This window comes from Cephus cinctus, unplaced genomic scaffold (assembly GCF_000341935.2).
Source record: "Cephus cinctus unplaced genomic scaffold, Ccin1 Ccin1_scaffold0929, whole genome shotgun sequence".
NCBI lineage: Eukaryota > Metazoa > Arthropoda > Insecta > Hymenoptera > Cephidae > Cephus > Cephus cinctus.
The window spans coordinates 299,479-311,607 of record NW_014333498.1 but is presented as its reverse complement, the minus strand read 5'-3'; the positions used below and the strand labels follow the sequence as shown (position 1 = coordinate 311,607).

The window sequence follows — 12,129 nt, the reverse complement described above, 5'->3', positions numbered from 1 at the left end:
CAAGTACTTACGTGATTCAGTCAAATTCCAATTGAAGTGTAGTCATTAATTAACACTAAACCTACCATCGAGCGCTCATTTGACCGTTTTAAAGCCAAAAATACGTTTATAAAAAATTGTCGGTAGGTTTAGTGTTAAGATTCGAGTCGCTTTGTTGTAATTTCTAATTTATTTCATATGCTAAAAAATATCGGTAACATAGTGGTTGCCGGTAAAAGGCTAACGCGACTGGTTGTGAGTTCCTGTTGTCGACAGTAGAGAACAATGACAAAAGCTACTGACTGATCGCAGAACCATCTTACAGATTTTAAAATCTAGGATGACTCGTCAATAGCTTTTGTTCGTACCAGTTTATACCAATTCAGACCAATTGAAAGTTCTGCTGACAGAAAAGTACCGGCTTTGTGGTATATTTGAAAGATAGTTTACTGCAGAAATTCGTTAACAATGGCTTGGGTACCACTCGAATCTAATCCTGATGTGAGTACTGAGTTATAAGATTCTAAAATGCTTAGTACTTTGGATATTGTAATGCTTAAAAATATTATTCTTTTGTTACAGGTTATGACAAAGGTAAGGTTTGCAATTGCAATACCTTATGATAAATATCGTTGGTATATGTATAAAAATTTGTATTTTTGCACGTCTTTGTTAATGATTAGTAATTAATTCTTCTGTAAGGTAGTATTATAATTTTTATCCATTGAACTTCATGAAAATATTACTTCTGTCGAGTACCTGTATACAAAACCTTTTGATTAGATCTAAATAGAAAGTTTGTATCACTTTAGTTCCTGCATAAATTGGGAGTCCCAAAAAAATGGGGTATTGTGGATGTCTATGGCATAGAGTCAGATCTCTTGGCTGTGGTTCCTAGGCCCGTGGTAGCCCTTATACTTCTATATCCTTTTTCAGACAAGGTATAAGATTAAAAATAAATATATCAATTATATCAATGCATATATCAAAACAGTATGTAGTGAAGTATAAGAATTATATTTCCCATTTTTAGACTTCATCATATTATGCTGATCAAGAGAGTAAAATGAAAGAGGGTGAACAACCTATCTCTGAAAAGATCTATCATATGAAGCAGTGCGTCTCCAATGCATGTGGAACAGTTGCATTGATCCATAGCGTTGCTAACAATACTGATCAGTAAGTGAATCAATGTCATGATCATTTTTATAAACTTTCACGTATTTCAAACGCACATATATAAATATTAGGATCATTTTGGAGGATGGCATTCTGAAGTCGTTCCTAGATGAAACCAAAGACCTTCCGTTTGCTGAACGCGGTGAAATGCTTATGCAAGCATCTGGTGTTATTGACACTCATAAGGAATCTGCCCAAGAAGGTCAAACTGAGGTAAATTAAACATTCCTTTCTATACTTTCTGAATGCCATACTGTGACAGCTGTCTACATATCATTTTATAGGCACCAGGAGATGATACACCCGTGATACATCACTTTATAGCTTTTGTCGAAAAGGATGGATCTCTCTATGAACTTGGCAAGTATTTCCAAAAGAATTCTTACATTTGTACATACAATAGTTCTCTAAAATATCTGACAACAATTTTTCTTTATTTCAGACGGCCGTAAACCTTTTCCAGTAAATCACGGTCCATCTACACCAGAGACTTTCCTGGAGGATGCTGCTCGGGTCTGTCGAGATTATATGTCTCGTGACCCCGATGAAATGCGCTTCACTATGGTTGCCTTGGCTGCTACTGATTAAAGGCTGTTGGTGTATTTAATAATAGCTGTTATCAGCATTTACATATATATACTTGACAAGACCAAATAATCCATTTTCTATATTACACATTCTCGACATAATTCAACATATTCAACACTGTGGCTTTCAGCATACTTTCTATACGCACATCTCCAAAAAAAATCAAATCATATATTTTGTATGTTACTTATATATTTTTACAAAAGTTAACACTGTATATGCTTCATAAGATCAAATTATTGGTCTTCACTTCTAGACCTGTACTTTGCTGCTGAAACACGTCACTGTGATTCTTCTATCGTTATTCTAACGTATTAACATGTTTTAACTGATTTTCTAATTCATTGGCTCATCGCCACAACGCATTTCGCTGCCAATTAAATAAATAACTGAAACAAATATATGACTCCTTTAGTACCTTTGCTGACACATTATATTCTTTGGAAGACAAGAGTTTGAAAAGACGGAAGGAAAGCAAAAGCTCCTATTCAAATGTTGGCATTACTTTTATTTTAAATTTAGTTACACGTACAATACGTTACTAACGCGTATATTTTTTTTATATTTATATACTTAGATGCAGATGATTCAGTAAATGAAATAGTTATACACATATTTACACATGATATGATGTGAGAACCTGTGATAATTTCAATCACTGCTTCCTTCAGATGAACTCTCCTGTCTCGTTCCTTCCGATTTTTCGGATTCCTCGTGATCGTTAGGGTTGACACTGACTATCTGGGGCACCGGAATCTCACTAAGATCCAATAAGCCATTGTCCTGACGAGGAGGATTGTAGAAAGAAATATTCACTTCTTCGTGCCTGAAAGGAAAAGCCACACATTATTCTATGCACTTGAAATTGGATGTACAATAGAACAAAACCAAAGCTAGACAATTGCAAAGAATTACTTTTCTGTTGTATCGTTGGTAGAGTTGTCTATGTCGGTCAGGATTCCTATTTCATAAACAACAGCCCTTATAACGTACCTAATGAAAAGAAGAAAAAAAAAAACAGAAAAATTGACTCTGGAAACTAACTTAACGAATATATTACTTTAATTTTATTAGAATCTTACAAGTCGCTCGCTGTAGAATTGGTCAAGTTTCCTTTAGGTATCAAAGTGGTTGACAAGGTGGAGTCAATTGTGCTCTGATGATCTTGTGAATCCTGTTGAGGAAGTGGCACGGCCCACGATGAGGTACACAGAAAAGATAAAATACACAACGATAAAACGCAGAGGCTGCCCCGTTGGGGAAGCTCGTATCGATTTAAAGAACGAGACATCTTCATGTGGATGACGGGATTAAAGTGATCCAAAGTGCCCCACTACTGTTCTCTTATACCTGTGAGCTCTCCTTGTTAACAAGATCCCCACTAATTGTAAGTGATACACGGACGGCAGGACCCTCTCCAAAATATCTCCCGTTTGCGGGGGTATAATTGAATTAATTAACAAACGCAACCTATGGACAAGAACTAAACGTCATTCTTAAGACTTCAGATATTCAGAAACCAAAGGATCTCTTACAATTTCTAGGAATATCTTTGTATATCGAAAAATCACATGCCATCTACGTCACAACAGAATTATCTAAAAAAGTATTAATGTTAAGTGCCTAAATACACAATTTCATCAGTATGAAAAATCTCTAATTAATAAGGAACATCAAAAAGGGTATATGATATATGAACTGTAGTAAACAACTAATGCAATCAAGAGGTACACAAAGACGTCATCGGAAGATTCGTCGTTCTCAAGATCTAAAAGACAGTGCCTGGATATAAAAACTGTTGAAAGCATGAAATAATAGCAGAATGCGTAGTACACATGATGCATGACGTAGAACAGTATCTAATGATGGAAAACTTTCTTCGTTGCACAGAGTGTCAATGGTAACTTCTGGAATATTTGCGTAATTGGCATTAGGATGCGAAGTCGTTACTTGCTTATTTTGCGCTTATTGAATTAGCATCCACGCGCGAATATCGTATTCTCGCAGATTCGAGGATGCTGCCTGACACGAGGTCCCCTGAAAATATGTAGATACTATCAGAACAGTTTCACGCACTCTACAAAATATTTTGGTCATTGTAATATGAGAAAGCGTGCAACACAGTTTTAATTGAAATAAATTTAAAGGTCAAGTTGAAATACATTTCTCGGATTGAGATTAGTAATTGTATGAGTAAAAAGATGGTAAGAGGAGAAGAATAAAAAAAGAAATGAAGTCGTGACGTAGTACCTCGTAGGTAGATTTCTATTTATTCGCTAATTATGTACAACTGTCGTGTACAATGCTGTAAATACAATATATACTGTCGTGCACGTAGTGTAAGGCAGAAGGAAAGGTCGCCGTTATTGAACGCTTCATTAAAAAAGGGATCGAACACAATTGTACAGAATCATACAGTGTTTAAGAAAGCCTAGCCCGTTTATCTTTCTCTCTTTATCTTTTTTTTTTCATCCTTTAAGTTACTTGGCACTTTTGAAGCGTGAACCCTTCCGATACGCTCTTTTAGTCGGTTCTTCGTTCGCGCGAGGATCTCGACAACCCAACGTTTCGCACAGGGCTTCAAGTATACTCTTCAAAATAATAAAAATAGAGATATCTTTCTTCTCTCTCGCATCACAATAATATACGTCTGTTGTGTGGCTTGGCATAGAAGATATACATATATTTAATTATACGCACAACTCAGCCAATTATTAGGCACTGCACCTTCTTAAATTGCTTTAATCCTTAACCTCATCACCATCATTGTTTTCTTTGTTTCACACACTCTCCTTCTCTTTTGTTATCATTCACTCAACCATTCGCTTTTCTCTTTTTCACGCTCTCACCTTCTCTTTCGCACGTGCTATTTTGTAAAGCATAAGCTAGCTCGTATCACGATAGATAGAAGTCCTAATAGATCCGAAGTAATTCTTGCAACAGAAGAGATGAAAACGGAGAGATACATAGAGGAGAGTCACACTATGTCGCAACTACGGATTGATTGTGGTGTCTGATGTGTTTCCTTTTTTTTTATCTCTTTTAACGCTCCTACTGAAAAACACGGGTCATATAGGACCAGCCTCATCTTTACCTAAGAACATTATGGTATACAATGCTTGTGATAATACTTGTTATTACAGCTAGGAATTAAAAATATCCTTTAAAAGCAGTCTAATCGCAATTAGAGAGACCTTAGCTTTCGCGGTTCACTCGCTTTTCCCTTCTTCTCTTTTTTTCCAATTTAAGTTATCTGATCTTACTTTCGTCTGACAATCTGTCAGTTTACCCGCCTGTAGCCGCCTGCAATATGTTCATCCGTGAATATTCTGGCCCCATTCATCTAGTTCCGCGACGCTAACGTAACGTGGACGAACGTCAGGCAATGATAGATCAGCAATAGTTGATTTACTTTTAAAAAAATTTATATTTTATACCAATGATTTATATACTGTATATAATTGTAAACTTTATGTGAGTGTTAACAATCGGCATAAAATACAGGGATAGAAATTAGATTCAATAGATACGTATGAACACTGGCAACCCCCCAACCCCCGCCCACTTGAGAACAATAAACGCATTTAAATACAGTTATCAAACGATTCACTAACTATAGTTGAGCATTGTCAAAGTTCTTTTTCATCATCCCGTTATTGTTATGTGTCTATATTTTTGTGTAGGCAAATGTTAGAAAATTTATCGATAAAGTTTTTTCTTTCTTTTTTTCTCCTCTTTCATTACTGGAGTGTATTCATCTCTATATGTGTTTTGTTTGTGTTACGTGTGTATAATATATATATACGCGTTACATATGTCGACAGCCTGCTCAGTTACTTTAGAAGTGTTCACCTGCAACGTTCGGTCGTTGGTGTGAAGCATAGTAAAAATAAAAACGCAAAATATAACGGAACATATAGAAATATAAAGTATTCATAATCTGGAAATGGTAAGGTCGTTCTGATATGATTTATCACTATTGCTGTTCCAAACCTCCGCGAGAGATCTCTCATTGTGCATCCAGAACCTGCGACGTGGATGACGCCGAGGATGCGATGGATGTATTATTATCAACAGCTGCGACCTGCGCCTTCTCACTTTCAGCTTCGACAACGGTCGTAGCACCGTCATCGCTCAGAGTAACTTCATCTTGTTTCTTATCAGTTGCTACTTTAATCTCCACTACGTGCACCCTGGAACCCTTGTCATTGACAGATTTACTATCCGTTTTCCTGAAATACATTTTTTATATGAATGTCTATTTAATATAATGAGACAGCACTATTGAATTTTCCTTAATCAAGATTTACCCGCTATCTGAGGTTTCACTGGGATTGGCATTACTGTCTGCTGTATTTACAGAATCCTTCTGATCCTCGTTAATCTTTCGATTTGTGGTAGTCTTATCAGTGTCATGTGACGGGAGCACTGTGTCATTAGCATCGATTTTTACAGTGTCACCAGCACTGGTTGAATTCTTATCGGATATCGATTTATCGTCCGTAGTTGCTCCTCCAGTAGTGTTGTCCTGCTTATTGGCTTGAACTTCGTGCTCAGAAGCTTTGGCTTCTGTCTCAGGAATGCCATCTATGTTGAGGGAACTCTCGAAATTGTCAAAGTTTGCCCAACCAGATTGCTCAACAGGTTCAGACGGTACTACATCCCAAGGATTGACTTTAGGGAGGACTACGTTGGTCGACAAAGGCTCTGTCGAGTCCCATTCTGTAACATTTGAAAATATATCTGTATATTTATTTTTAAGTATTCAGTATGAATGACTTCCGAGAGTGATGTTGTAATAACTCACGATCAGTACCGTCCACCTCCATATGTAAGTCGTGCGGATCGTCCTCATCCTCGTCAGAGGAATTTGAATCGTGGTGTTGCTGCTTCGTAGGCCAGTCCCTCTTGTCGATGACAGTTTGAAACGTTAGCTCGCCATCATCATTCCATTCTCCAGTACCGCTGCTCTCCTCGATTCCTGCTCTTTGTTTTTGTTGGCAAATCTGTGAACAGAATAATTCGTTCAAGGTTAACCGCGATTCAACTAAATTGTTCAATCTAGATTTTTCGCTTATGTGATTTTCACCTGGTTGAACATTTCTTCTCCTTTATCGAGATCCTCCTCGGTAAGATTGAAGGCCACAGTATTTAACTGATCAACAGAATTACTGTGAACAATTAGACAATAATTAATTATGCAATGTTAACCAGTTAACAGAAATATGCTAATTTTACAAAGTGCTATAAAATATTCTGATACTTACGCAAGAGTATCGTCACCGTCATTGAACTCATCATCATGATATCCATAATTCTCTATCAATTGAGGCGTCATCTGTTGTTCCTGGTAGTTAGTATAAGCCTAAATATAAAGAGTTGGTAGTTTGTATATAAAGAATCTTAAAATAGTCTTTAATGCTTAGAAAACATTATCTTTGAGTCATACAAACCTGCTGCATGTACGCATCGTGTGAAAATGTATTGTACTCGTTTGGATTCTCGTCGGAATTGGTCATGCATGTTTGGGGTATACCACCCTAAGAGAATTTCAAAGATTTTCATTACCTTAGTCCTAATGGGACTTCGGACCTCTTAACACCATACGAATAAAATGTAAATAAAAATTGTAAGTAACAGGTTTTTGACAGAGATTCTTTCTCAAAACGCAGTTCAGCATATATTCTGCTGGGTTAACAATCATTTTGACATCGCTATCGGAATAATGAACCCAAAACTGAAAGAGTAATTTACCTCAAAAATTTCTATACGAATTTTAAAAATGTGGAAAGTTTCGAGTCAGATTACTCCTGTTATTTACATTTTACTCGCATGGTAAATAGGAGGTCTGGCATTCTCTGAACAATGTAGTAAGGGTTACATAAATAAAATCGGATGTGACAAGCGATGTACTACTCTGCCTTACCAATTGTATCTGATGAGTCTTGTTGATCTCGGCCAGTTGATTGGACACTAGGGCCTCCCACTTATTAAGGCATTCTGAGGACAAGTTGGCTTGTAAAAAATTATTGACATTGCTCTCCTCACATTGAGCCACGATATTGTTGGCAATATTGATCAAATGTCCCATATAACCCTGTCTGACACCTTTCTCTGTGTTCCTAGTGTAATTAATTAATAAAGTGATTAGCACACTAGTAGACAAATAAAATAGAATGAAGTACTTACTGTTTGTTGTCATTTTTATCCCAGGCCTCGAGAATTCTATCAATTAATCTACACTTGATAAACAGCTGAAAAATAAAAATTTCAGTTTTTAACTCTGTATGATGTAAAACACTTATTACAGTTATATCGTTTGGTTCTTACGTGAGGATAAATAATATCATTAGTATCATGACAAGTGCTATTTATCGCTAGGGCCAAGCACTGTTCTACTTGAGTGTGCAAGAAATTATTCCACGAATATTTGAAGAATAAGTCCTGGAAGGAATACATTTATTTGTCAGATAAAGTTCACATTTCTTCCAATTATACCTATATTCCTTTAAGCCAAATCGCACTTACCAGTAAAGTTTGGAATGTTCCTAGTTCTGCTAGTTTCTCCCGTATTTTCGGATTTTCCGTCGATAAAAGAGACGTTAGCAATTTCGCAACATGAAGTCTTGTGTTTCCTAAAGGACACTCCAATATTCCTGCAGTGGTTTTCACTGCAGGCTTCTGTACAGCACAAAAAGAAAACGATAGACATTTTAATATCAATAAAGCCGATTGTGTCATACGTCATTGCATTTACCTTGGGCGGGTCCAAAAGAAGTTGGTGAAAATGTTCCAGGTACGGCAAGGTAGCTATTGAAATTTTCGTACGTTGTTTATTATCGGTAAAATCTTCTCCAGCTCCAATTCCTTGTACGTCTCCCTCATTGGTCACACTACATAAGCACATATATTTTGTATGGATTGCTGAATGATACAAGTACTTGGTAACAAGGTAATACCTTAATACTTACTTGCTGGCTTTCTGACCAAGCAAAACCAGAAGCACTTGTATGCCACCTACGATGCTACTTTCCATTTTCTCTCCAGTTAATATTGTTTCTAGTAGCAAAGTTACAATTTCATCTCTGTATAAAGGAAATAAGTCATGATTTTTACCGTACCTGAATTCCAAAACGAAATAACTCATGTACTTACGATTCTAGAGTATATAGAATGGGATCAGGATCTACACGTTCCATAGTATTTCTGTTCTCACGGGCTCCTTTCACCATATCGCAGAGCAGCTGTGCTGCGTTTGCATGTCTCGTTACCCCTGCGGAAGGTGACAAAAGTTGTACAAGTCTCTGCACCAGATCCTGACTGTCCAACCACTAAAGAAAAACATTTTTTCATAAATAAGAGTTTCCATATCGTCAAGCACCAAAATCTTACAGTTAGAATATTTTGACGCATATCGTTGCCTTCCACTTGAGTCACCAACTTTAAAATCAAATCCATTATAGCAGAGGTTTCTAAATGTCGCAGAAGAAGATCGACGCAACGCTGGCGACTTTTCAGAAACTCTAAAACCTGGAGACACGTGAACTGATAGGAATACCAGTTCTGTTGGATTGAAGTGGAGCAGGACAAAAAGGGAAAAAAAGGGCATTATTCATTTGATTGTCATAAAGGAATAATTTACCCAAAAATAATAATTGTTACCTGATCACTCTTTCGAGCTACTAGAACTCCAATGGTTTTACTGAAAAATGATGCTAATAATGGATTCAATGGCTCATCCGTATCTATGAAGGCATACAGTTTGGACAACAGTGTCTCATCCCCTAAAGCATTGTATGTATAACAATATCTCTAAAATTTAGTTTATTCAAGACAATGAAAAAATTTTTTAGTTTCATACCTGCTAGCTTTTCATTGAGCGTAGGAACCTCAGAAGTAAGTAATTCACAAGCAACATTTGAATATTTATATCTCCAACGTTCATCTATATTGAGAGATGGTTCTCTTGTTGTTAGTGTCACCAATTCCTCCATAACCTTTGGTCTTGTTAAGCTAAAATTTATCAATATCAAATTAATTGTAGTAATACAAATACTTATTTGTTACTATCAGAGCACTTACTAATCCACAAGCTTTTTATTTTGACTTTTGCATTCCTGTAAAATGTCTTCCTCATCCATAAGTTCATGCAACGTGACATCCTAAAACATTCAATATTAAATGTCAAAAAGCACATGATATACAATAATTGCTTGAAACAGAAGTATCAACAATAAATGACACTATAAATAAACCATTAAAAAAAATGTATAACAATAAGTTATAACCTCTTTATTGAGGAGTGCTTCAATGTGGGGTGAAGAGACATAATTATTAGCCCAAAACATGATAAGAAGTATATCCCTCAACTACATTAACTCAAGAAATTCTGTCCCAAACAGAAGATGACTTGGTAGATGCTCCAAAGAGATCAGGTCATCTGCACGATTTAGAAGCTGCAAAGAAGATGAATGAAGTATATTTTTCCGTAAAAGAACATAACAGATAAATAGTGGATCGTTTAATTACGCAATATCGTCCAGCCACGATAAGGGAATGTCTGGAGAGATCGTTCGGTCGTCGCACCGTGCACGAAAATATTACATAGTACGATAGTTTCCCAGGATTTAGTTGTAAATGTCACTCGTTCCTTGAATAAACGCAAAACCCGAAAGAGACGTCGTAGTTTTTGACGTCTGGAGTAATGCGCTAGGACACCCTGGTGAATATTCGTTAGTAAACACGGCACAGTTTCAATGAGCTTTTTCTAATGTCTTCAAAGCCATAATTATGGAGAAAGCTTCCCTTGTAGAACTATCGCCTCGTGTATATTCAGCTCAACTCAACTACTAACGACGAAGAAGAAGAAACTTTGAACAGAATAGATCACCCTACGAATCGCCATTTATTGTACAATCAGACGGTTTTAAATGTGAACTACCGATCGAAGATCATTCAGGGTCTTCTTGTTTATCAGTGATTGGCTGAAAGTTGGACAAATTCATTCCCTTGTTTCGCATTATTGCTGCGTGTTGGCAGATGAACAGGCCGTAACTTCATTGTTGTAATATCAGTAGAGTTTCTATTCTCTGTAGAAATTCATTCAGCCGTTGTAGGTGTGCAGAGATGAGTGGGGAGATGCACAACGTTCCGGTTTTAGGCGATACCAAAAGCATGGCGCTAAATCGTAGCGGCGCGTCCGGGAGTAGAATTTCGTGATCATCGCCTGTGTCGATGTTACAGATTTCGCGTAGCCGCGCGGGTCATGATCATCGTTCCAGCCGATATTGCAGTCAGCGAAAATGAATGGATTGCTCGGTGGTGGGGAAAATGTTGCCGCCCCTCACAAACCGTTCTTGACAAACAGGCGGGGCAGCAAGGTCTTTCGTCCAACAGAACCCTAAACGTTTGTATGGACGTAATGCGCAAATAAATGTGTATATTCAAATAAATTTCAAAGTTATAAGAAATGCATAGAAATATTGGTTTTCACTCTTTACCTCTTATCATGCCGAAAATGAGCATTAAAAAATGAACGGCGAAATTCGTTGGTAAATGAAACGACCGAGAACAGTTCAAAGAGAAATTTTGAAATATCATAGATAAATATCTATAGAAAATTTAATTTAGAATTAAACGAGCATCGTGACTGAGTCAATAAGCTGTCAAGGTATACCGCTGCTGGTTAGGGGTTCGATCCCCCATGAAGAACTCTTTTTTCATCCTTTTTTTTTATTTTACTACAAAAATAGTTCAAGGTTCTTCTCTTTTAACCTTTCTAGGTTGCCCAAACTTTATTTTAAGTTTATATATTTTTTGAATTTGATCGTTTATTCAACTGCTTACTATTGTCGTTTCGCTTACTTTACATATAAGCAGAATAATATGAAGATGCACACCAGTTAAGAACTTTCGCGCCACCCTTCTCCACGTGGACGAACAATTACTGACAGAGATAATGCTCATTTCCATATTTGCTTTTTAAGATTATTGATTCCAAGTAATGAAGTGAGCTAATTATTTTCTAAAAGTAAATCTTATTGAGTTTACACTGGGCGCTGCAACTGAAGATTGCAAATAAAAAAGTATTTATAAGATTATAAGAACCAGCGGCAGCAGTAACAGCAATAGCAGACCCCTCAGCGAGAGAGGATCCGCAATCGCTCAAGTCGCCGGTCGCGCGGCACGAGCGGGCGTTTAAAATATTAGTCGATTCCGTCATACATAAAATTAAAAAAAATATATATAAACTTAAAATAAAGTTTGGGCAACCTAGAAAGGTTAAAAGAGAAGAACCTTGAACTATTTTTGTAGTAAAATAAAAAAAAAGGATGAAAAAAGAGTTCTTCATGGGGGATCGAACCCGTAACCAGCAGCGGTATA

General features: G+C 36.7%; 2 protein-coding genes across 8 annotated transcripts; one reads left to right on the top strand and one right to left on the bottom strand.

The window, feature by feature from the left end:
• The first annotated feature begins 307 nt into the window (after positions 1–307).
• Positions 308–2,145, top strand: LOC107271272 (ubiquitin carboxyl-terminal hydrolase). Of its 2 annotated transcripts, XM_015747053.2 has the most exons (7): positions 312–480; positions 562–573; positions 792–920; positions 1,013–1,158; positions 1,230–1,371; positions 1,443–1,518; positions 1,601–2,145. In XM_015747053.2, the coding sequence occupies exons 1-7, from the start codon at positions 448–450 to the stop codon at positions 1,744–1,746; spliced, it is 684 nt and encodes a 227-aa protein (XP_015602539.1). In that variant the 5' UTR covers positions 312–447; the 3' UTR covers positions 1,747–2,145. The 2 variants fall into 2 exon arrangements, with proteins under 2 accessions (XP_015602540.1, XP_015602539.1); XM_015747054.2 differs by lacking the exon at positions 792–920 and having other exon boundaries at positions 308–480.
• An 88-nt stretch (positions 2,146–2,233) lies between these two features.
• Positions 2,234–10,702, bottom strand: LOC107271271 (serine/threonine-protein phosphatase 6 regulatory subunit 3). Of its 6 annotated transcripts, none has more exons than XM_025088452.1 (22): positions 10,276–10,702; positions 10,035–10,202; positions 9,829–9,908; positions 9,608–9,759; positions 9,409–9,530; positions 9,139–9,309; positions 8,902–9,077; positions 8,718–8,831; positions 8,504–8,639; positions 8,275–8,427; positions 8,077–8,190; positions 7,936–8,000; positions 7,673–7,868; positions 7,200–7,286; positions 7,014–7,111; positions 6,836–6,917; positions 6,554–6,752; positions 6,057–6,489; positions 5,740–5,978; positions 2,829–3,783; positions 2,662–2,739; positions 2,234–2,572 (listed from the first exon to the last, which is right to left on the bottom strand). In XM_025088452.1, exons 2-19 carry the CDS (start codon positions 10,092–10,094, stop codon positions 5,756–5,758), a joined length of 2,661 nt encoding a protein of 886 aa, XP_024944220.1. In that variant the 5' UTR covers positions 10,095–10,202; positions 10,276–10,702; the 3' UTR covers positions 2,234–2,572; positions 2,662–2,739; positions 2,829–3,783; positions 5,740–5,755. The 6 variants fall into 6 exon arrangements, with proteins under 6 accessions (XP_024944220.1, XP_015602538.1, XP_024944223.1 ...); XM_015747052.2 differs by having other exon boundaries at positions 6,057–6,468; XM_025088455.1 differs by having other exon boundaries at positions 6,563–6,752.
• Positions 10,703–12,129: the final 1,427 nt, after the last annotated feature.